The sequence below is a fragment of the Capra hircus genome, chromosome 12 (genome assembly GCF_001704415.2).
Source record: "Capra hircus breed San Clemente chromosome 12, ASM170441v1, whole genome shotgun sequence".
Taxonomy (NCBI): domain Eukaryota; kingdom Metazoa; phylum Chordata; class Mammalia; order Artiodactyla; family Bovidae; genus Capra; species Capra hircus.
The window spans coordinates 42423975-42449479 of NC_030819.1; the positions used below are offsets into that span (position 1 = coordinate 42423975).

The following is a 25505-nucleotide window of genomic DNA, read 5'->3' on the forward strand; positions in this document are numbered from 1 at the left end:
GTTATTTAGGCCTTAGTTTGCATAATTAATCAGTTATGTCCTTCTTTCTTTATTTCCCCATGCTTTATACACTCAGACTCCTATCAAAAACACTTTTATTGAGTGTTCATAAAAGCCATATCACAGTTGTAGATGCTCTGTGAGATGTAATAATTAATTAGAAAAAATGTTACTTTAACAAAGATTGTATATTCCCAGATACAAGTTCTAAATTACTTTAATACTATCTGGAAACAGATACAAACATTTTTAAAAGCTGGTAAATCATGGTTGCATTATTTGCAACTTGGTGCGTTGTTCAATCACTCAGTCATAACTGACTCTTTGTGATTGCATAAACTACAGCACACCAAGCTTCCCTGTCCATCACCATCTCCTGGAGCTTGCTCAAACTCACAATTACTGAGCCAGTGATGCCATCCAACCATCTCATCATCTGTATTTCCCTTCTCCTTTTGCCTTCTATTTTTCCCAGCTTCAGGGTCTTTTCCAATGAGTCAGTTTTTCTCATCAGATGCCCAATGTATTGGAGCTTCACCTTCAGCATCAGTCCTTCCAATGAATATTCAGGACTGATATCCTTTAGAATGGAATGGTTTGATCTCCTTGTAGTCCATGAGACTCTTAAGAGTCTTCTCCAGCACCACAGACTGAGGCATGAATTCTTTAGAACTCAAACTTTTTATTGTCCAACTCTCACTTCTGTACATGATTACTGGAAAAACCATACAGACCTTTGTCACCAAAGTAATGTCTCTGCTTTTTAACACACCAAGTTAGAGATAGTTTTTCTTCCAAGGAGCAAGCATCTATTAATTTCATGGCTGCAGTCACCATCTACAATGATTTTGAAACCTCCCAAAATAAAGTCACTGTTCCCATTCCATCTATTTGCCATGCAGTGATGGGACTAGATGCCATGATCTTCATTTTTTGAAAGTTGAGATTTAAGCCAGAAACTTTATAAGTAAGAGGGAAATTTTCTCTAGATAATTGGGTGGAGTTTTAACGATGGGTAAAAGTTTGATATGCTACCATAGAGGAAGACATTTTACAGTATGAAACGTGAGAGTCATGAAAGATAAAATATGTGTCACATAGATGAAACACTAATTATTACACCAATAATTACAGTGATATTATTATTAGAAAAAATTTTTCTGCTCATTTCACTCTTCTTATTAAAGACTGTAAACAGTCTTACATACATATCTGAAATCATGTACTGCCTCCAATCTGTTTAAAAGCAAAGCAACATAGGTAAAGCTAATCAGCTGCCCATAATTCTTCACTTATGGAATCTTTCTTCTTGATTTTACGTTAATTTCTGAAGGTCAGAAATGTCATTTGACATTTTTTTGAAATGATTATTTTAAAATAATTACTTTATTCAGTATTATAATTATAGAAATGAAGTACTTATTTAAGAAATAAAAAAAATAAAAAAAGAATATGGCACTTAACATCATTGGTATACCTTGGTATAGGCCAGCATGAAAAAATACTGATAAGCTTGTCTTTCTGATACTAAGAAAATATTCTAATGCAAGCTTTAATATGCTTCTTTGGTTTTTACTGGATATTTATTTTCTGTTGCTTTTCATCCTTTTCCCTATTTCATATCAAAGGATTGGTATAGTCTTTAAAACTTCATTAACAATGAAGCAAATACTGATTTGAATAATTTATGACTATATTATCAGTAGATTCAGTTTTAAAATTTGGCCAGGCCAATACTGAAGCCTAAAGATAAATCTGCAATACCAGGAGCCCCATGTGCAATCAGGGCTTCCCTGGTGGCTCAGATGGTAAAGAATCTGCCTGAAATGCAGGAGATTCAAGTTTGAACCTTGGGTCAGGAAGAACCCCCAGAGGAGGAAACAGCAACTCATTCCAATATTCTTGCCTGACAAATTCCATGGACAACGGAGTCTGCCAGGCTGCATTCCACTGGGCTGCGAAGAGTTGGACACAACTGAGCAACTAATACATTCACATGCAATCAGTGTCAGAGAGTGGTCAATAACAAGTGTGGTCTTGGCGCAAGTTCCATGGTGGATAGGGACAGTTCAGTTCATTTCAGTTCAGTTGCTCAGTTGTATCCAACTCTTTGTGACCCCATGAATTGCAGCATGCCAGGCCTCCCTGTCCATCACTAACTCCCAGAATTCACTCAGACTCACGTCCATCTAGTCAGTGATGCCATCCAGCCATCTCATCCTCTTTCGTCCCCTTCTCTTCCTGCCCCCAAATCCCTCCCAGCATCAAAGTCTTTTCCAATGAGTCAACTCTTCGCATGATGTGGCCAAAGTATTGGAGTTTCAGCTTTACCATCAGTCCTTCCAAAGAACCTCCATGACTGATCTCCTTTAGAATGGACTGGTTGGATCTCCTTTCAGTCCAAGGGACTCTCGAGAGTCTTCTCCAAACAGGAAGTAGTCAGTTATGAGCAGAATATTTTTATAGTTGATAAAACTAAAAAAAAAAAAAGTATTCACTCTTTTTTATACTTAACCTGTTTTTTGTTTCTGTTTTGTTCAAACAGTTCCCTTCACTTAGATTGTCTGGCAGGCTTCCCTGGTGGCTCAGCAACAAAAAATTTGTCCAAAATGCAGGAGATGCAGGAGATGCTGGGTCAGGAATATTCCCTGGAGGAGGGCATGGCAACCCACTCCAGTATTCTTGCTGGAAGAATCCAATGGACAAAGAAGCCTGGCGGGCTGCAGTCCATAGGGTTGCAAAGAGTCGGACATGACTGAAGCAAGTGAGCACACACACACATTGTCTTGTGTCTGTTTGTCAATATTCTAGTCAACCTTTACATCCTAATTCACTTACCTTATCTCTTGTGATATCTTCTCTGATCATGCAATTGCAATCCATAGTCTCTGCATTACTTCTCTATTTTATCTGAATCGCAATATTTGCTTTAAAAGTCAATAATGCATAGCTACAGGAAAGCTGACATTTAGAAAAGTAGCACTTCAAAATCTATTACAATTGCATTTCTTACATGTAAAAGTAGCCCACTGAGTCACAAGGATGTTTGTGGTTGGATGTCAGAAGAAGGTTATGTTATCTTTAGGGATCTCAGGAAGGACAGGGTGGAATGGCATGAGATTTTATCATGTTCCTCAAGATGCACACAATTTGCAACTTAGGAATGGTTTAATTTTAGAATTTTCTATTTAATATTTTTAGACCATGACTGACAACAGGTAACTAAAATGGAAAATAAAACAATTTTTAAACAATATCATTTAAAATAATAACTAAGGATTACAATAAATCATTCTTTGGCTTTTCATAAGATAAAAAATATATTTATTTAGCAAAATACTAAGAGAGGACATTTTTTGTGTGGAAGATTTTGTACCATAACTTTAAATTGCCTCAATGAATCAAATATAGATGGAGTCCTCAGAAGTAGAGGCAATGTGTCACACTGGAGTATACTTAAATTTTTAACTTGCTCCTTCACAAGACTTCTTCCATTTCCCCTAAAATGACAATGCAGGTTGAAGTTTGATTAGAAAACCAAAGGTCGGATTGTATTGCTGTCATTATCTTCATCAAATTGAATACTTCAGTTTAGTTTAGTCGCTCAATCTTGTCTGACTCTCTGCAACCCCATGAATTGCAGCACACCAGGCCTCCCTGTCCATCACCATCTCCTGGTGTTCACTCAGACTCACATTCATTGAGTCGGTGATGCCATCCAGCTATCTTATCTTCTGTTGTCCCCTTTTCCTTCTTTCCCCAATCCCTACCAGCATCAGAGTCTTTTCCAATGAGTCAGCTCTTCATATGAGATGACCAAAGTACTAGAGTTTCAGCTTTAGCATCATTCCTTCCAAAGAAATCCCAGGGCTGATCTCCTTCAGAATGGACTGGTTGGATTTCCTTGCAGTCCAAGGGATTCTCAAGAGTCTTGTACAACACCACCGTTCGAAAGCATCAATTTTTTCAAAGCTCAACTTTCTTCACAGCCCAACTCTCACCATATATGACCACTGGAAAACCATAGCCTTGACTAGCTGGACCTTTGTTGGCAAAGTAATGTCTCTGCTTTTGAATATGCTATCTAGGTTGGTCATAACTTTCCTTCCAAGGACTAAGTGTCTTTTAATTTCATGGCTGCAGTCACCATCTGCAGTGAATTTGGAGTAATGTTAAAAATGTTTCAGATGTTTCTCTTAAGTGCTTTGCATATATTAGGTCATTAAATAATGAACTTGAAACAGCCCTATATGTTAGGTACTATAACTAGCTCAAGTATGCAGATCAGTTAATTGAAGCACAAGAGAGAAATATTTCACATAACTGGAATTTATATTTAAAAGAATGTGTTGATGAAATAATTGATGGAGGGGTATAAGAAAAGAGATTTATAAATACATCCTCAGTATTTGAAAATATTTCCTGAGTCTTTCTTTTTTTCTCATATCGATTTCTGCCACATTACTACAGGACTCTGTAATTTCTCTTGCATACCACTGGCATGGACTCACACATTCTAATTTCTCCATACCACATCTAGTATGATGTACAGCAAAAAAAGTATGGTTTTATCACATCTCTGATTTAAACATTTAGGTAGCTTCACAGTTTTCTTGGGTTTCTTGGGATTAAAAAAAATACTTATTTGTACACAGAGCCCCATGATATGTAGTACTTTTATTCTTCAACATTAATGTTTACTGCCTATTTCTTAATTCTCCAGTTTTCTTGTCATATTGGCCTTGCAGCTCCTCGGACATAGTCTGCTTCTTCCTGCTGTAAAGCCTTTACACTAATGTTCTTTCTTCCAAGAATTTCTCACCTCTGACGAATCCTAATCTTCCCCCAATCATGACTTGTTCACTTTGGACAAGAGTCATTCCTTTCATCATGTAGACTGGTACTAAGTTAGTACCCATTTGACATATACCCCTCCTTTCCCCACCCACTGTACACTGCAGATATGTCTTACAGAAGCTATACCATAATTATTGGAAAGCTGTTTGGGTGGTGGGCTTCCCTGATAGTTCGGTTGGTAAACAATCTGCCTGCAATACAGAAGACCCCAGTTCAATTACTGGGTCAGGAAGATACTTGGAGAAGGGAAAGGCTACCCATTCCAGTATTCTTGGGCTTCCTTTGTGGCTCAGCTGGTAAAGAATCCACCTTCATTGTGGGAGACCTAGGATCAATTCCTGGGTTGGGAAGATTCCCTGGAGAAGGGAAAGGCTATCCACTCCAATATTCTGTCCTAAAGAATTCCAAGTCCATGGATTTGCAAAGAGTGAGACACAACTGAGTGACTTGCACTGTCACTGTCATGGTCACTGTTTGGGTGGTGAATAAATCCAGAAAATGGACTTGTATAACAATGAAATTGTGATTAGCTGACTGCTAAACTTCTATGACAACCTGAGTTTCATATATCTACATAAAATACACATGTACACACATACACAAGACATGAGTCAAAAATCTTAAGAAACTTGCAAGTTTGGCATATTATTATTGAGAGACATTCTGCCATAGTGCTAGTACAGTAGTCATTTTCTAATGTGGCAGTCTATCTTGACTGCACATAAGAAGCACTGCTGCTGCTACTGATAAGTCGCTTCAGTCATGTCCAACTCTGTGCGACCCCATAGATGGCAGCCCACCCGGCTCCCCTGTCCCTGGGATTCTCCAGGCAAGAACAGTGGAGTGGGTTGCCATTGCCTTCTCCAATGCATAAAAGTGAAAAGTGAAAGTGAAGTCGCTCCATCGTGTCCGACTCTTAACGACCCCATGGACTGCAGCCTACTAGGCTCCTCTGTCCATGGGATTTTCCAGGCAAGAGTACTTGAGTGGGTTGCCATTGCCTTCTCCATAAGAATCACACATATGTTTAAAATTTTTTTAAACATACCTGAGTTTAGACCTAAGCCCAGTACAGTGAAATCAGAATCTCTCTAATTCAGACACTTATATCTTGTTTTGAAAGTTTCTAAATGATTTCAATGGGCAGTCAAGACTATCTCAGTGAAGGAAAGAGTGAAATACATCGTACAAATTGTGCTTTTTCTCTTTGCTTGTGGATCAAGAAAATAATATTTTAACCCTAAGTGATTTTGTAAGAGTGCATGTAAAATACACCTAGTAACTTAGTCCATCTTTTTCTACCTGTGGCCAACATTTTAAAAATATATTTGCATTAACCAATGTGTATTTTACATCATAATTATATAAAAATATTTATAGAGAAGGTATAATATATATTTGAAGAAGGAAATGGAAACCCGCCCCAGTATTCCTTCCTGGAAAGTTCCAAGGGCAGAGAAGCCTGGCATGGTTTTTCAGCCCATGGGGTCACAGGAGAGTCAGACACAACTTCTCGACTGAACAACAGTGAAAATTGCATAATTATATACATTTATAACATTGGGAAAAGTTTCACAACCTTTTTCTTTTCTCTCCCTCTTTTTCTCTCTTTCTATGAATATATAAATAGAGGTATTTAATATTTTTAAGAGATTTTTACAGACTAATGTGAGTAAAATATATGCTTATCTATTTCAATATTCCCCATTGCACAAGGCTTTTTTGTTTCTTTAATTCTTTTCACAGAGCAACTGTAAAATGTTCATTCTTATGAGCTATTGCTTAGTGATTCATTGCTCTTGAAGTTACAATTATAGCAGAATTAAGTCTCTCTACTGGTTAGTTAGACAGTTTCCTGGTGGCTCAGAGGTTAAAGCGTCTGTCCGCAATGGGGGAGACCTGAGTTCCATCCCTGGGTTGGGAAGATCCCCTGGAGAAGGAAATGCCAACCCACTCCAGTACTCTTGCCTGGAGAATCCCATGGACAGAGGAGCTTGGTGGGCTACAGTCCACGGGGTCGCAAACAGTCGGACACGACTGAGGGACTTCACTTTCACTTTCAATGGTTAGTTATGAATATTTACTAGATACTACTATAACTTTGGTGATGATTAAAACAAAAGAATTTAGAAAATAAAATAAAAAATTAGTTGTGCTCAGAAAGTCATATGCATATTATGAAGCCACTGATGAGTTAGATATATTCTGTGACTTCCATTAAGGAATATTTATTCAACTCAGTGATTAAGTTAAAATACATTTAAATGCACTATTCAGTTCAGTTCAGTTCAGTCGCTCAGCTGTGTCCAACTCTTTGCGACCCCATGAATTGCAGCACACCAGGCCTCCCTGTCCATCACCAACTCCCGGAACTTCCTCAAGTACATGTATATCGAGTTGGTGATGCCATCCAGCCATCTCATCCTCGGTCGTCCCCTTTTCCTCCTGCCCCCAACCCCTCCCAGCATCAAAGTATTTTCCAATGAGTCAACTCTTCACATGAGGTGGCCAAAGTACTGGTATTATTCATATAAAAATAAATTTCTCTACCTATGCAAAAGGAAATCTCATATTTCACAATTTCATTGTTTTTAAATATGTAAATAATGGTAAATATATAAAAATTTAACAATACTAAAAAGTACTTTAAGATTTTCATTATTTTTCATAATTAGAATATATATTCTCTTTAAATTGGAAGGACTGAGAATTTAGAATAAAGTTAGCAATATTTTGAATGGATAATAGTAACATGGACAGATGATTTCTTTCTCAGGAGAACAAATTAATATATCAGTTGCATTAATATAAAAACAGTAAAACAAATATTTTGAGGTAAATTATGTAAGCAGTAGATTTTACTTTTAAGCTAAACTTTTTGCAGGAGTTACCTGTCAAAATGACTGCCACCAAGATCACTCTTTATATTTAAAGATCTTAATATCCATTGCATTTATCTGTGCTCTAAAGCCCATATAGAAAGTTTTCAGCTTTTACTTGTGGTGTTTTACCTGACAATTAGTAGTGAATTGATGCCTTCATTGAACTATCTTGAAGAAAAATTACACAAAATTTTCTAATATTATATTGTAGAATTTTCAGAGGTAAGAATAATATGTCAAAGCTATATTGACACCTTGCTTATGTTACTTATATACAAATTGAATCATGTGAAATGCTGGCCTGGATGAAACACAAGCTGGAATTAAGATTGCTGGGAGAAATATCAACAATACACAGAAGACATCACCCTTACGGCAGAAAGTGAGGGAAAACTGAAGAGCGTCTTGATGAAAGTGAAAGAGGATAATGAAAAAGTTGGCTTAACACTCAATATTCAGAAAACAAAGATCATTTCATCTGGTCCCATCACTTCATGGCAAATAGATGGGGAAACAATGGAAACAGTGACAGACTTTATTTTGTCGCACTCCAAAATCACTGTAGATGGTGACTGTAATCATGAAACTAAAAGCTGCTTGCTCCTTGGAAGAAAAGCTATGACCAATCTAGACAGCATATTAAAAAGAGAGATATTACTTCCCTGACGAAGGTCCATCTAGTCAAAGCTATGGTTTTTACAGTAGTCATGAATAGATGTAAGAGATGGACTATAAAGAAAGCTGAGCATCAAAGAATGGATGGTTTTGAAATGTGGTGTTGAAGAAGACTCTTGAGAGTCCTTTGGACTGAAAGATCAAACTAATCAATTCTAAAGATCAGTCTTCAATAAACACTGGAAGGACTGATGCTGAAGCTGAAACTCCAATACTTTGGCCATCTGACACCAAGGACTGACTCATTTGAAAAGACCCTGATGCTAGGAAAGATTGTAGGCAGGAGGAGAAGGGGATGACAGAAGATGGCATCACCAACTCAATGGACATGAATCTGAGCAAGCTCCAAGAGATGGTGATAGATGAGGAAGCCAGACATTGCTGCAGTACGTGGGGCTGTAAAGAGTCAGACACGACTGAATGACTGAACTGAACTGAGGCACTCTTAAAGGATAAGTATACTGAGATGCAGGAAATAAGGGATTTTTCTTTTTTTTTTTCATTGTCACACAGCTGGTAGAAACAGAATGAAATTTGAGCTCAGGCGATTACCCTCTATTGTCAATGTTGCCAACAAATATCTTCTGCTGTTTCTATCAACATTTATGATAACAAAGAAATGGACCTACAAAAGTTGCTTATTCATACAATGTAATAGTATATGCAATGGAAAATAATAAATGAGTGCCTCACTTAACAACCTGAATGAATGTTATAAACATAACTTGAAAGGGAGAAAACAATATTTTTTTCCTATACCTAGCCTTGATATTCTCACTCAAAATAACTTGATTAATTAAAGAATTTTAATATATAAAATCATTCAATTATGTTTGTATGCTTATTGTGTATATTCCCCATTAAAATATTATAATGTATTTAAAATTTTATAAAAACTAGATCATAATACTTTCACAAAATATTGTTAAGTTTCTTTCCAAAGTGGTATACTTAAATGACAATTTCATCATAAAAATTTATGATCCAATGTTTATAAGAGTTTTTGATATTAAAACACTTTTAAAATTTTAAAAATAGTAAAGTATGGTTGTCAAAAACTTTCTCTCAAAGATGTTTTGTTTCTATATCCTGATTATTCTGATTACCAGCTATATTAAACATTTTATATGCTCATAGGACCTTCATATATCCTCTTCTATAAAATTCTTCCATTGTCCATAGGGTTGCAAAAGAGTTGAACATGACTGAGCAACTAAACAGCAATATAAAATACAAAATTCCTGGCAGGCTACAGGGATTTCCCAGGCAAGAATACTTCCCAGGCAAGTTCATACATATGAACTTGAAGGTTCGTATTCAGGGAACTTACTGTAACCTCAAAATTAAAACCATCACAGATTAAGTATTTTTATAGAGTACATAACTGAATAAATAGTCACCAGACAAATTAAAACTTGTATAGTGAAATGCTAAAAAGCAAAATGGCTGTCTGAGGAGGCCTTGCAAATAGCTGTGAAAAGAAGGGAAGCAAAAAGCAAAGGAGAAAAGGAAAGATATACCCATTTGGATGCAGAGTTCCAAAGAATGGCAAGGAGAGATAAGAAAGCCTTCCTCAGCAATCAGTGCAAAGAAATAGAGGAAAGCAATAGAAAGGGAAAGACTAGAGATCTCTTCAAGAAAATTAGAGATACCAAGGGAATATTTCATGCAAAGATGGGCTCAATAAAGGATAGAAATGGCAAGGACCTAACAGAAGCAGAAGATATTAAGAAGAGGTGGCAAGAATACACAGAAGAACTGTACAAAAAAGATCTTCATGACCCAGATAATCACGATGGTGTGATCACTCACCTAGAGCCAGACATCCTGGAATTGGAAGTCAAGTGGGCCTTAGGAAGCATCACTATGAACAAAGCTAGTGGAAGTGATAGAATTCTAGTTGAATTATGTTGTGAAAGTGCTGCACCCAATATGCTAGCAAATTTGGAAAACTCAGCAATGGCCATAGAACTGGAAAAGGTCAGTTTTCATTCCAGTCCCAAAGAAAGGCAATGCCAAACAATGCTCAAACTACCGTGCAATTGCACTCACCTCACCCGCTAGTAAAGTAAAACTTAAAATTCTCCAAACCAGGCTTCAGCAATACATGAACCATGAACTTCCTGATGTTCAAGCTGGTTTTAGAAAAGGCAGAGGAACCAGAGAAGAAATTGCCAACATCTGCTGGATCATCGAACAAGCAAATGAGTTCCAGAAAAGCATCTATTTCTGCTTTATTGACTATACCAAAGGCTTTGATTGTGTGGATCACAATAAACTGTGGAAAATTCTGAAAGAAATGGGAATATTAGGCCACCTGATCTGCCTCTTAAGAAATCTGTATACAGGTCAGGAAACAACAGTTAGACTGGACATGGAACAACAGAATGATTCCAAATAGGAAAAGGAGTACTTCAAGGCTGTATATTGTCACCCTGCTAATTTAACCTATATGTAGAGTACATCATGAGAAACATTGGGCTGCAAGAAGCACAAGCTGGACTCAAGATTGCTGGGAGAAATATCAATAACCTCAGATATGCAGATGACACCACCCTTATGGCAGAAAGTGAAGGACTAAAAAGCCTGTTGATGAAGGTGAAAGAGGAGAGTGAAAAGGTTGGCTTAAAGCTCAACATTCAGAAAACTAAGATCATGGCATCTGGTCCCATCATTTCATGACAAATAGATGGGGAAACAGTGGAAACAGTGGCTGACTTTATTTTTCTGGGCTTCAAAATCACTGCAGATGATGATTTCAGCCACAAAATTAAAAGACACTTACCCCATTTGGAGGAAAGTTATGACCGACCTAGACAGCATATTAAAAAGCAGAGACATTACTTTCTCAAAAAAGGTCCATGTAGTCAAGGCTATGGTTTTTCCAGTGGTCATGTATTGATGTGAGATTTGGACTGTGAAGAAAGCTGAGAGCCAAAGAATTGATGCTTTTAACTGTGGTGAAGACTCTTGGACTAGTTGAGATCCAACTAGCCCATCCTAAAGGAGATCAATCCTATGTGTTCATTGGAGGGACTGATGTTGAAGCTGAAACTCCAATACTTAGGACACCTGATGCGAAGAACTGACTAATTGGAAAAGACCTCGATGCTGGGAAAAATTGAGGGCAGGAGGAGAAGGGGACGTCAGAGGATGAGATGGTTGGATGGCATTTCTGACTCAATGAACATGGATTTGAGTGGACTCTGGAAGTTGGTGATGAACAGGGAAGCCTGGAGTGCTGCTGTTCATGGAGTCACAAAGAGTCGGACACGACTAAGCGAATAAACGAAACGAACTATAGTACTGGTATGGAACCCACTTTCAAAGTCAACAGCAACTTCTCTCTTTACATATCCAATATAAACTTGGACTTGGTAAGAAATAGGCAGGCAAATAATTGACCCATCCTCCTAGAAACACTCTTTGTTCATAATTTTCAGATACCAGAAGCTTCTGAAAAATTCTCCAACCCATCTAAACATTTCCTCTCTGTCTTCTTTGTCCTTTTTTCTTATAATTGATACTGGAGCCACTTAAGACTTTGCTGCTGTGAATAATATATTTATGAAATGAAGTAGGACCCTATGATCCTTGATCCCTCCCATGTCCTCAACCTGACTTTTGTCAAATAATAAGTTTAATCAGATAAGTGAAAACATGCAAAACAAGGGAAAACAATCAAAGGAGACCAATAAAAATATTATAGTCATTAAACATAATCAAAGACATTTACCTCCTTCTGCAGGGCTATAGGTAATATTCTGAACCATATCTTTGAGCTATCTTAGAAATACTGAAACCTCCACCAGGTGGAGAATTTAACTACATGATGACCAGACTGTAGTCATGACATAAATTGCCACAGTTCTGAGAACTGGCCTCAAGAAATGCAACAGAACAACCCTGGAACTTAAGACTAACTATATTTAAAGCAATGAAGATGATGCTGGTCAGACCACTGGTAACCAACTTCAAGACTGCAGTCAAAACTGACTGTGGTGATTCAGCAAATAACTCCCACCTTCCACTATAAAAGCTCTTGTGAGGATAGGGGGAGTAGGTTACTTGGACAGGTACCTGCCCTTCTCACCCTGTCCCTTGGTTCTGACATTCAAATAAACCAAACTTTCCACCAACCTGGCCTTTTTGATGGCTTTTGAGCAGCAAGCAGACAGACCCCTGGGTTCTGTAACACTTATTCCATTTATGTTAAGTATTTAATGACTATGTAAGTTTAATGAGGGCAGGGCCTTTTTCTTATTCACCTATATGTTCTTGGAACTTTGGCGATAAGAAAAATTCTAATAGTAGACACTCAATAAACATTAGTTGAATAAGTTAATGAATCCATGAATAGTTTAAAAGTATCATTTTACTTTCACATTTGTGTTGAAATACAATTCTCCATGATTCTTTCACATTTTTGTACAACTTTTAAATAAGACAGTAACTTCCCCTCCTCTAAACTTTTATAACAGAAATACTAATAAGATAAAGATAGTTCTTTTCTCCATAGTAAAAGACAATCATACTTAAAAGCATGAAGAGAATGTCTCCTTCTGGAGCAATGGGTATATAAGTTTGTTGTCCATTATATATTAATTTGCTTCCAACTTCAAGTTAACTTACAACCTATTGAATGTTCATATCTCATCTAAATATTGTCAAAGCAAAAAAAAAAGTGTAATAGATAAACAGACAAGGAAGACTTTATTCAATACTATTGCAATAAGGAAAAGAGATCAGAATTGAGGCTGAATGCACCTCCACTAAAACAAAGGGGAGGAGGGAGTTTCTGAGAGCTGTAATGCATGGGTGGATCATAGGTAGTCTATGTTTGCAAATTGGCCTTATTTAAACAAAGGTAAATTGAATTTACTATCTTCCAAACAAGAGGTAGACTTACAACTTGAAGCAAGGTGTCAGTTGAAGCTAAGCTCCTACTCTTGCACAGAAACTGGGAGATATAAACACTAACTTTCTTGTTGATTATATTCCTAGGTTCTTGAGAAAGAAAGTATTCGGCTGTAACACTGGCAATAGGTTTTTTAAAAGACTAACTACTCAAAGGGACAGAAAACTTTCAATTTGCAATTACAAGTTGTTTAAAGTAAGTGCTTTAAGGAAGGTGAGGTCACGATTCTAGAGGCAGGAGAATTCTGTCTCAAGTCTGGTCAACATGAAAGAGATGTTAAAGTCCTCTTGGCATAACCAAGACTGGGAAATTGGGGCTTGGAGAACTGATTAAAAAAAAAAAAAAGTTGATACTCTGACTATTGCCATTGTTATGGTAATAACTATCTTTCTTCTATGACCCAGGAGCCTTGTGTCTTCTCTCAATATACATACATTTGGGGCAGTTTAACTTGTCAGCTAGGAAATAGGGTAAGAATCACAGATAATTCAGAGTTCTTAACAATCAGACATTGTGCTTTGAAACTTGTGGAAAATTAACCAGAATTCCCCTAATAGATAATGAGACCAATTCAGTAAATATAAACATAATATTTAAATACTTAGTGATTATTTAACATTTAAGAAAATTCATCTAATATAGAAGTGAATTGACAGGAAAGAAACTGTGTAAAACTTGTATATATCATCTATTGATGACTCATAAATAATTTAATTGCTTGTGTTTAATAATTTCAGCTTATAAGAAAAGAGATATTGTATTCTCTAAGCTTTAGATACATTTATTATGTCTTGACAGGGGAGCCAAAACTTAGAGGACCCTAGCCTGAAATTCAAACCAATTATATTGCACTGCTTAATGAAATTTTTCTGAACGTGAAAAAAAAAGTACTTTAAATTGCAGTGTAAAAACAGTCTTCAAAAGTAGAGGCATAAGATGCATCATCTCTGACTTTTAGATTTTGAATCTTTATATGATCATAAATAAGAAAATATATTTTCCTTCATAAAGCATATAGGTCATAATATTTAGATGGATTCCTTTATGTTTTCATGTGAATGAACTGGTTCAATTAATAGTGATTAGTTTCCACCTCAGTGAAATCGTTTGTTAACTGATAGAGGCTATTCTGAATGACATAACAGCTAAATAACAGCTTTTACTGTTAATTTGATTTGAGAACCTCACTGTGTCATGATTCATTCACTTTTTATCTTTCCTTTACTGCAGGTGTGACGGTACTGGAAGGCCCTATCTATGCTGTGGGAGGCCATGATGGCTGGAGTTATCTGAACACAGTGGAGAGGTGGGATCCTCAGAGTCAGCAGTGGACATTTGTAGCTAGCATGTCAATTGCCCGAAGCACAGTTGGGGTGGCAGCATTGAATGGCAAGTGAGTAGACTTTCTTTTTTTTTTTTAATCTGAAGAAAGATTTTGAGTGAATGTTCTCTTAAAATAACATTTAGCAAACTGCTTTAAAAAAAACCTCTTTTTTAAAATTTTAGGTTTCAATTTTTTTTTTTAAGTTTAGTCTTCGTGGATTATTGACAGTTCAAGACTATGTATTTTTCCGATTATCACTTCTCATAAAATAAAAACCAAACAAAAATAACAAAAATGACCAAACACCCCCCAAACCCCAAAAATATATAGAATAAGGAATTTTACTCAATACTCTGTAATAATCTAAATGGGAAAAAATTTGAAAAAGAAGATACATGTATGTGCATAAGTGAATCACTTTCTTGCATACCTGAAACAAATATTGCTAACTATTGTTGTTATTTAGTCCCTAAATTGTGTCTGACTCTTTTGAGACACCATGGACTGTAGCCCACCAAGCTCCTCTGTCCATGGGTTTTCCCAGGAAAGAATAATGAAGTGGATTGCCATTTCCTTCTCTATGGGATCTTCCTGACCCAGGGATTGAACTCCAACATAAAATAAAAATTAAGAAGAATAACCAAAAAAAATTGAAAGCAAAATACAACAAAAATCCTCAAATTTCTTAATCTTAATTGCTTGTTTAAAAGTAATAAATATAGTTCATGAAAATTATGTGAACTGCATGGTTTACCATTTCTGGTGAAATAGTCTGAGGAGCCTTTTGAAAGACTACCAAAAGTTTGGTACTTAATGTTTTTTGCCTGATTGTATCAATCTCTCTACATTTCTCCTTTTCTATTCCTATCACACTAAGTCAGGGATTTTCAAACTCAACACTGTTGATATTTTGAGTCAGATAATTCTTTGTTGGCTGTGAGGCTCTGCCCTGTGCATATACAATGTTTAGCAGCAGACTGGCTTCTATCCACTAGATACCAGCTGTACCCACCTGCCCAATGTGATAACCAAAAGAAGTCTCCAAATATTGCTGAATATATCCTCTGGGGTGGCAAAATACACTCCCTCTCACTACCTGAGAAACTCTGCCCTAAACAAAGATAATAACACCTCTGACATGAACTACAGCAGAAGTTTCCAGTCTCCTTCCTTCTCTTCCCCCTAAAGTCCATTTGCTAATGCAGCCAGAGGTGCTTTACAAATACAGGTAACATATCAGTTCTCTTCAAGAACATTTTAAAATTAGAATACAATGCCTATTTCTACCTAAAATCATCCACTGGATCTTGTTTCTTCCTACTCTACATTTTTTTCCTCAATACATCAGCCCAATTGCCCTTTCATCTTTGCTTCAAATACAGCAAATCTAATTCCACTCAATCCCTTTGACTGTACTCTTTTTTTTTTTTTGCCTAAATGTTATTCCTTACAATCTTCACATGCTTGGCCTTTTAATACTCCTCAAATTTCATCTCAAAATCTGTCCACATGCACAGTTATTTACTCTTATTCTTATTTAAAATAGACTACCCTGCACACTATCCCAAATTATTTGTGATTCATAAAATTACATACACTATTGTTTTCTATTTTTACTAGGTATACATGGTCAATAAATCTTGATATCTGTCTGCAACATTCATTGTTGTATCCTTAGGCATAATGCACATTCAATCTATTTACTGAATAAGTGTTGAAAGAATTGTACATCCAATTAAGTAATAACTTTTGAGAATTTAATTACCTTTGACAAATCTTTCCTAAATATATGTATCTATAAAGTTATTATTATATGCCACTGTTAAAATATAAATAAACTGCTTCCCTCAGCTAAATTGTACATATATGCACTCTTTGGCTTTAAAAACTCTAGGAAATTCACATTTTAATGGCTATACAGTAATTTATTTTATGCCAAAAAATTCCCACAAAAATACACAAAACATGATAAATGTAAGTGAACAGTATAAATTTAAGTAACTAGTACTGATCTGAAATAAGCAGACTGCCAAATATGACTCCAGGAAAGGCAGGTTTATTCAGAATTGGCACAGAATTGCAATTTTGGATCTACAATAATGGTGAACATATGCATGTCCAAAAAGGTAAGTGGAAGAGAAAGCTTTTATAGAGAAAAAGTAAGTTGAGAAGGTTAGAGTAAACAAAGTGTTTTTTCCCTGGCTTAGTCGTTTTCATGAAAAAGGAAAGTCTTTCTATTGTGTATGTGTGTGTGTGTGTGTATAGAGTCATGTCTAACTCTTTGCGACCCCATGGACTGTAGCTTGCCAGGCTTCTCTGTTCATGGGATTCTCCAGGCAAGAATAATGGATCTGGTTGCCAATTTCCTACTTCAGGGCATCTTCCTAACTCAGGGATGGAACCCTTATCTCTTGCATCTCCTGCATTGGCAGGTGGGAAGCCTTTCTTCCTTTTGGGCTCTGCTATTATCATAGGGTGTAAGAGCTCCTCATTTCGATCTCTCAGTTGTCTTTAATTGAGTTTTCTGCTTATAAATTATTTACACTAGTCTCTGACTTTTAATATCCAAAATATCTGCTGCTGCTGCTGCTAAGTTGCTTCATTTGTGTCCGACTCTGAGCAACCCCATAGACAGCTCCCCCATCCCTGGGATCCTCTAGGCAAGAATATGGAGTGGGTTGCCATTTCCTTCTTCAATGCATGAAAGTGAAAAGTGAAAGTGAAGTCGCTCCGTCATGTCTGACTCCTAGCAACCCCATGCACTGCCGCCTACCAGGCTCCTCTGTCCATGGTATTTGCCATGAGAGAGTACTGGAGTGGGTTGCCATTGCCTTCTCTGATCCAAAATATCTAAATATATCTAAAACACATATCTACAGTGATGTGTGTCTAAAACAATCCCCAAATTTAGATATTATACATGAAAAGATACATTGAATACCATTAAATATAAACTTTTGGGCACTTTCCTAACTGTACCCTTAGGAAGAATTTCTACAAAATGAATTGCAAGACAATAGAGACTGAAATATTTTCTAGCTTCAAAGGACTATTTTAATTTAAACTTTGTCTTTGATGGATGCATGCATGCTGTCGCTTCAGTCATGTCCAACTCTTTGTGACCCTCAAGGAACAGTAACCCACCAGACTCCTGTGTCCATGCGGTTCTCCAGGCAAAAATACTGGAGTGGGCTACCATTCCCTTCTTTAGGGTATCTTCCCTACCCAGGGATTGAACTCATATCTCTTATGTCTCTTGCACTGGCAGACCAGTTCTTCAGTACTAGCACCGCCTGGGGAGCCCTGTCTTTCGCAGGATTCACCAAAATGCTTTTTCAATAGTATCATGCAAAAATGTCTTGCATCCTGACTGATAACTTAATATCATGATTTTCTTTGAAAAATAATCATTTTAAATGCAAAATGTTTTTACTAGTGTGAGGCTAAGTTTGAGTAAATTGCTCATTCTGTTTCATCAAATGTGTGTATATGTATTGTAAATTATAGCAATATTTTCTACTTCATCAATATTAACATATTATGCCCATTTATGATTTTAATTGCATATATTTTGGACTTTCAAATTTCATATTTATATATTTATCAATCTGTGATTTCCTTAGTCTTAGGAGTCAGTTTTCATTTAGGTTTATTGTGCACTTAAAATTAGGACTTTCTGGTACAGAATCTGCTTGCAACTGTAAAGATCCATTGGTAAAAATGGTAAAGAAAATGCCTACAATGCAGGAGACTCATGTTTGATCCCTGAAGTGGGAAGATTCTCTGGAGAAGGGAATGGCTGCCCACTCCAATATTCTCGCCTGGAGAATTCCATGGACAGAGCAGCCTGATGGGCTAGAGTCCATGAGGTCACAGAGCCACACATGCCTGATCAACTAACATCTTAAAATTATATTCTTACTGTCACATATACTTTCTGAGAATCCATCTAGGAATTTGCCTAGAAATAAATATTTCCAGAGTAATTAGAGAAAATGTTAGATCTATACATTTGAAATCTTTTCACTTGATAATACAACCTTACTTTTATCTCTAAAAATTAGTCTCTATTTTGTGCATGTGTTTATGCTCTGTCACTCACCTTTGTCCTACTCTTTGTGACCCCATGGGCTGTAGCCTGCCAGACTCTTCTGTCCATGGAATTTTCCAGACAAGAATACTGGAGTGGGTTGTCATTTCCTACTTCAGGGGATCTTCCCAATCCAGGGATAGAATTCATCTCTTTTGCATCTCCTGCATTGACAGGAGGATTCTTTACCAGTGTCCCACCTGTGAAGCCCCAATGTAGTTTAGTGGTTTTAATTTGAGTATAGGTTTAATATTATTCTTTCTGAGCTTTATTCACATTTGTTTGTATTTTTGAACATCGCAGATATATTTTGGTTTACATATTTGTATGTATTAATTATGTATTTAATAGTGCAGTAGAGAAGAAAGTTTAAGTATTTATGTTTATAGTAAACCGCCTTACTAAAATGAACATGTCAGTTATATTATTTTTTAATTTATAAATATTTTCAAAATATGTATTTTTTCCATTTATAATGATAGATTTTCTAGGAAGATAAACATGATAAACTAAATGCAAATGAAATTTTTTTCTTATTTCTTAATATGTATGCTTATGTTCTTTTTATTTTTTTATTTATTTTTTTTTTTTAGGTTTAAGAATTTTTAATGAAAAATCAGGTTAACATTTTCAGTATAATTTTCTAAGGATGAATTCCTTTTATTTTTAGAATAACAACATAAATATCAATATCAGGTGACCTCAACTGTCTTTTAATTGGGAAAACTTTAAAACTTTGGTGTCTGTGTAGCATTAATTGTTATTTGGGATACTTATACCAAGTGATTTTAAGGGCCAGATCTTATCACTGTCTATAATTTCATGAATGGAAATTTTACTTAAAATATCATATTTAGTATAATGTTTTATTAAATTTTCTTAAAATGTATAAAAGATGTTTTCTTATTTTTTCTATTATATGGTAATTTAAATAAATATCATGATTATAAATCATTATTATATGCACAGAATAAAGCCAACTCATCCTTTTTAATTATTCATTTAATATTTTGCTGCATTCTATAGTCTATTTTTAGTCTGTTTGGTCTACATGAACTAATCGTTTTGAAAATCAATTTCCTAACATTTTCCATGATGATATGAAGCTTTTCTTATAGATTGAGGGGCTTTCTATAATATATCTGTTATGTTTTTACAAACATGAGAACTATACGTATTTGAGCATGAGAAATTATAGAAAAATTATATATATATATAAAATCACATATATTCCACTTAAAAATTATATTTTACTGAGACTCTAATATTTAAAAGAAAGCAGTTTTACATTACTTCCAATCCTATGACTAATAAAATAATTGATTGTGTGTTGTTATATCTGCTTTTGTACTGCTATTATCTTCCTAATTTCTTATATTTAGGTGTTAACATTATTATTCATTTTGTCTTAGGTTTTCTCAGTGTCATTATTCTGTTTTTGTTTCTCTTTTTAAACAAATATGTGCATAGAATGAAGCTCTACTTGTTTTCCCTCTTGTTTTCTTATTCATTAATTTGAACTTGGCTTGCTGTTCAGTTTCTGTCTCACTCATTGAGAACCCATGGACTCAGACACCAGGCTTCTCTGTCCTTTACTAGCTCCTGAAGTTTGCTCAGATTCATGTCCACTGAGTCTGTGATGCCATCCAAACATCTCATCCCCAGTCTTCCCCTTCTCCTACTGCCCTCAGTCTTTCCTAGAAATAGTCTTTTCCATTGAGTCAGCTCTTTGCATTAGGTGGCCAAAGTATTGGAGTTTCAGCTTCAGCGTTAGTCCTTCCAATGAATATTCAGGGTTGATTTCCTTTTAAATTGACTGGTCTGATCTCTTTACTGTCCAAGGGACTCTCAAGAGTCTTCTTGAGCACCACAATTTTTCTCTATGGTCTCAGCTTTCTTTATGGTCCAACTCTCACATCCATACATGACTGATTGAAAAGCTTTGACTCTACAGACCTCTGTCAGCAAAGTAATGTCTCTGCTTTCATAAGCTGTCTATATTTGTCATAAGTTTTCTTCCAAGAAGCAAGCATCTTTTAATTTCATGGGTGCAGCCACTATCCACAGTGATTTTCTTGGAGCCCAAGAAAATAAAATCTCTCACTATTTCCACTTTTTCCCCCACGATTTGTCATGAAGTAGAGGGACTAGATGCCATGATCTTAGATTTTTGAATGTTGAGTTTTAAGGCAGCTCTTAAACTCTCCTCTAACACCCTCTTCAAGAGGCTCTTTAGTTCTTCTTTGCTTTCTGTCATTAGAATGGTATCATCTGCATACTGAGGCTATTGATGTTTATCTCAGCAATCTTGATTCCAGGTAATGATTCATCCATCCCAGCATTTCACATGATGTGCTCTGTGTATAAGGTAAATAAACAGGGTGACAATATACAGCTTTGATGTACTCCTTTTTCAATTTTGAACCAATCTGTTGTTCCATGTCCAATTCTAACTGTTGTTTCTTGTTCTGCATACAAGTTTCTCAGGAGGCAGGTAAGTTGGCTTGGTATTCCCATCTCTTTAAGAATTTTCTAGTTTGTTGTGATCTACACAAAGAATTTTGTGAAGCAGAAATAGATTTTTTTTTTTTTTCTTCTGTAATTTCCTTGCTTTTTCTATGATCCAGTGGATGTTGGCAACTTGATTTCTAGTTCTTCCGCCTTTTTTAAACCCAGCCTGTTCATCTGGCATCTCTAAGTTCACATACTGCTGTAGCCTAGCTTACAGGATTTTGAGCATTATCTTGCTAACATGTGCTTAGTTTTATTTATTTTGTCTTGAAATTTAGAATTTCACAAAATAGTATTAATAATTGTCTTGTAGTTTGTTTTGCCTTAGCATAACAAAATTGAAATTTTAATAGTTTCCACTTGTTGCTTATTAATGATAGTGCTGCTGTGAGCATCTTCAAATATATATGTCCTTTGTGAGCATGCATATACAATTTAGGTTTGGACATGGAACAACAATTGCTAGTTTATCCAGTACACATGTGTTTAACTGTAATAAATTTTGAAAGTGCTTTTCCTAATTTATGTATGTATTAACAGTGTGTAAGTATTCTAGATACTCCATATCCTACTGATTTGGTAATGCTTGTTTTATCTTTTATGGTTTGTTCTATTCTAGTCAATAATATTCAACTAATGACTAAGATTGAACACTATTTAATGTACTTATCTGTTTATTTTTTCTGACTAAAATATATGCTGAAGTATTTTTCCTGTTTCCATGGGAGGAGTTTCTTTATTTTTTCTTTCATTTTGGTTCGTAGAGTTCTTCATGTGTTCTAGACATTATTTCTGGGTAAATGCATCTTACTTTATTATTAGTAGCATATTACTACTACTACTATTTTCCAGGGGGGGTATGTTGATTGTATAATTTATTAGACATTATATGTATATTGAACTTTCTTATGTCTTCAATCATTTGTTGTAAATTGGTTTGACTAGTTTAATGTCAAAGCCATGTATCATTAAAATTAAACAATGGTTACTAATCTGCTGCCATTTTTTTATTAGCCAGATGTGTGATAAGTCCAAAGTTTTTCACTTTTATTATGTTTTTAAATTTCAGACTTGCATTCTTACAGAGATTTTTTTCTATCAGTTAAAGTACAGCCAAGTGACAGAAACCACAGCAGTCACCTATCAGTTATTCTAAATAAAGATAATCTAATATAAATATTTATTAAGTAGATATAAAAATTAACTAAAGAACACTATGCACTTTCCTGCTGGCTCAGAGGGTAAAGCATCTGCCTGTAATGCAGAAGACCCAGGTTTGATCCTTGGGTCAGGAAGATACCCTGGAGAAGGAAATGGCAACCCACTCTGGTACTCTTACCTGGAAAATCCCACAGAAGGAGAAGCCTGGAAGGCTATAGCCCATGGGCTCACAAAAAGTAGAACATGACTGAGCGACTTCACTTTGTTTCAGAGAACACTATACCATAATGTGTCTACTAAAGGAAACAGCTATTGTCCCTAGCATTGGAAAATTAAGAGGGGATTGTAATTATTAAGATTTAGAAAATCAGAGGAGAAACCTTGTGTAGCTGAAATCCAGACATTTGTGATTAGATCCCTGCTCAGCTAGAACTAGCATCTCTGATGTGAAAGAGAGGTTCCTTGGCCTGTGATCTGGAGCTCTGAGGAGGTGGTGGTGCCAGTCTGCTCCTGCTGATAGTTCTGAGTCTCAATAAGGCTGATATTAAATTTTTAAAAATGGCAACTGAATGCAACTGAATGCAAAAAGAAAGATGGGGAGACACTCATAGAAATGGGAAACAAGCAAAAAGAAGCAAGACCCTTCCTCCTCTAGCACCTTTCAATCTCTCTATAGCACCTGTTCATTGTCACATCTTAAAGAGGGAAGGAACCAGGTGGCAAGACAGAAAAGTGGTTCACTGAGTTTCAGCCCCTACCTCAAAAAGCAGAGTACAGAATAGAGAATGTGGGGCTGAGAGATAGTAGCTTACCTGCTGTCATATTCTCCAATTTTAAAATGTTTGCCAGAGTATAACCTGATAGCTGTCTTTCATTCTTTTAAATTAATATTTGGAAATTCATTTGAACAATCTCAATCATGTCTTTATTTGACTGAGGAAGGTTTTATGTACTGAGGATTATTTTTTGTTTGTTTGATTCTTTTTCCATTATTCTAGTTCTTTGGTTTGGGGATATGTATTTTAGTATGTATTTATGTTAATGGTTATGTGTAGTCTTGAGCGCTGATTTATTTTCCATAAGCACCTTTCCTCCCCAGTGATTTTATTTCTTTTCCTCTTAACTTGGGAAATTTATTTCATATTTCATATTTAATTTTTGCCATTTTGTTTGTGAATTTTACTGTTGCCAATGCAGACACATTTTTTGTTCATTTTTTCTTTATGTGATAGTTTTTGATATCTCTATTTCTGTACTCATATTCATCTTACTTCAATTGGGGTTGCTCTCTTAGTGTTTTTCTTAAAAATATCTTACATTTCCAAATCTATACATTATAAAAAATTTCTTGAGAGCACATTTAGTGACTTCCTTATCACTTACATTGATGATAATAGATTCATTTCTTGTATCCTTCAAAAAATAGGTATCTCACAGCAACTTTGCCTGAGATGAGAAATATCTGCACTTCACTATATTATTCATTTGTTACTTTTATCTTTGAGCAGAAGACACACATATGCACACACAAAACACACAGATGTCACTTTAAAGTTTAACATTGTTTATCTTGTTCTAGTGGTCAGGATCTAGTGTTAGTCACTCAGTGTGTCTGATTCTTTGCAACCCCTTAGACTGTGTAGCCCACAAGGCACCTCTCTCTGTCCATGGGATTCTCCGAGCAAGAAAACTGAAGTGGGCTTTAAACTTTAAAATGACATCTGTGTGCTTTGTGTGTGTGTATGTGTGTCTTCTCATCCATCTACCTATCTCTACCTATCTATGTATGTGTGTATTTTATTATATATCCAAACAATCGGGAATATATGGGATAAAAATTTTAATAAATAAAATATTTAATGGATAAACTTTTCATAAATTTTTACACATCATTATAATAATTGTTTATCCAATTTCCTCCCCTTTAAATCGACTACACAGGAATTCATTATTTGTGTTTTTGTGTGGTCCTTGATATCTTGGAAGAAGAACAGTGAGTGCTCCTGAAGAGAGATATTGTTTCCCTGCCCAGAGATTGGACCTAGGTAGTTTGGATGAAAACCGGGAATATTAACCACTAGATCACCAGGGGCTAGAGGCTAGAAGCAAAGTGGCCCTGGATCTTTCCCTCGTTTGAAAGCAAAAATGTTTCAAAGAGGCAAGAACTGTAAAAAAAAAAAAAAAAAAAAAGGGTACAAAGTTTATTGTTAGAGACACAGCACAGTGTATAGGAGAGTGTACAGAAAAACAATTTAAGTCAGAAGCTAGGTAGAAATACACAATTAGAGAGAAAGCGTATGAACTTGGTCGCTTATGAAGAGGAGCACAATGAGTCAGAAAATAGGCAAAGACACACACCTGGAGAGGAGTACTGGCATCCTGAGCAAGGAGGAGTGCAGCAAAGAGGTGATGAATCTTAAAGGTAAATCACTTATATAGGCCAGTCCTTCCAGGTCTTTATTTACCTTTGGTCAATTATTTTGTTTCTCTCTTCACATCTGACAGGTTCATGGATCTTCCTCAAGATGCATTTGTAACTTTTTTCTAAGATAGATTCCACCACAGAGACCTATGGGTGCATGTCCACGTTTTTTATTGGGTGGGGCCCCACTCCCTTTGTGAGTCCAAAGAAGCTTTCCTGTGCCATGCAGACAGGGAAGTCTTCCTTGACCTCAGGAGTGGGCATCTTATCTCTATTTTAGCAGAGCTCAGCTTTTGCCACTAGCTTTCTCCTTGGAGTGTCTGGATGAGAACAAAGCTTGAATTTTATTCCACTTAAAACACACCAGATGTCCAGCTGAGGGGCACATCTATCCCCTATCTCACTTGTATTTTTTTTTTAATCAGCTACAATATGTAATATCCAAAGGGTCCTATTTTACTCTAATAATATTCTTTATATCAAATATCATAGTGTGAGAGTATTTAAAATTTTTATTATAAAAATTGTTTATGTTTCAATTGTTTATTTTCCCAAATTTTAATCCCATTTTAAGAAAATATTTGAAATAATTTTGATTTTACTTCAAATAATCTTTCTCTTTTAACTCAGATTAACATATATGTCATTTGGGTTATTTTGTTTAA

The 25505-nt window shown here is 35.7% G+C and overlaps 1 protein-coding gene across 2 annotated transcripts in view; it reads left to right on the forward strand.

Moving 5' to 3' along the window:
- The window catches only part of KLHL1 (kelch like family member 1), a 562289-nt gene that overhangs the window by 493965 nt on the left and 42819 nt on the right, over window positions 1-25505 (forward strand). For both annotated transcript variants that reach the window (XM_005687646.3, XM_005687647.3), the window contains one exon: window positions 14563-14725. In XM_005687646.3, coding sequence (XP_005687703.1) covers window positions 14563-14725 — 163 coding nt within the window. The remainder of the gene's footprint in view (window positions 1-14562; window positions 14726-25505) is intronic.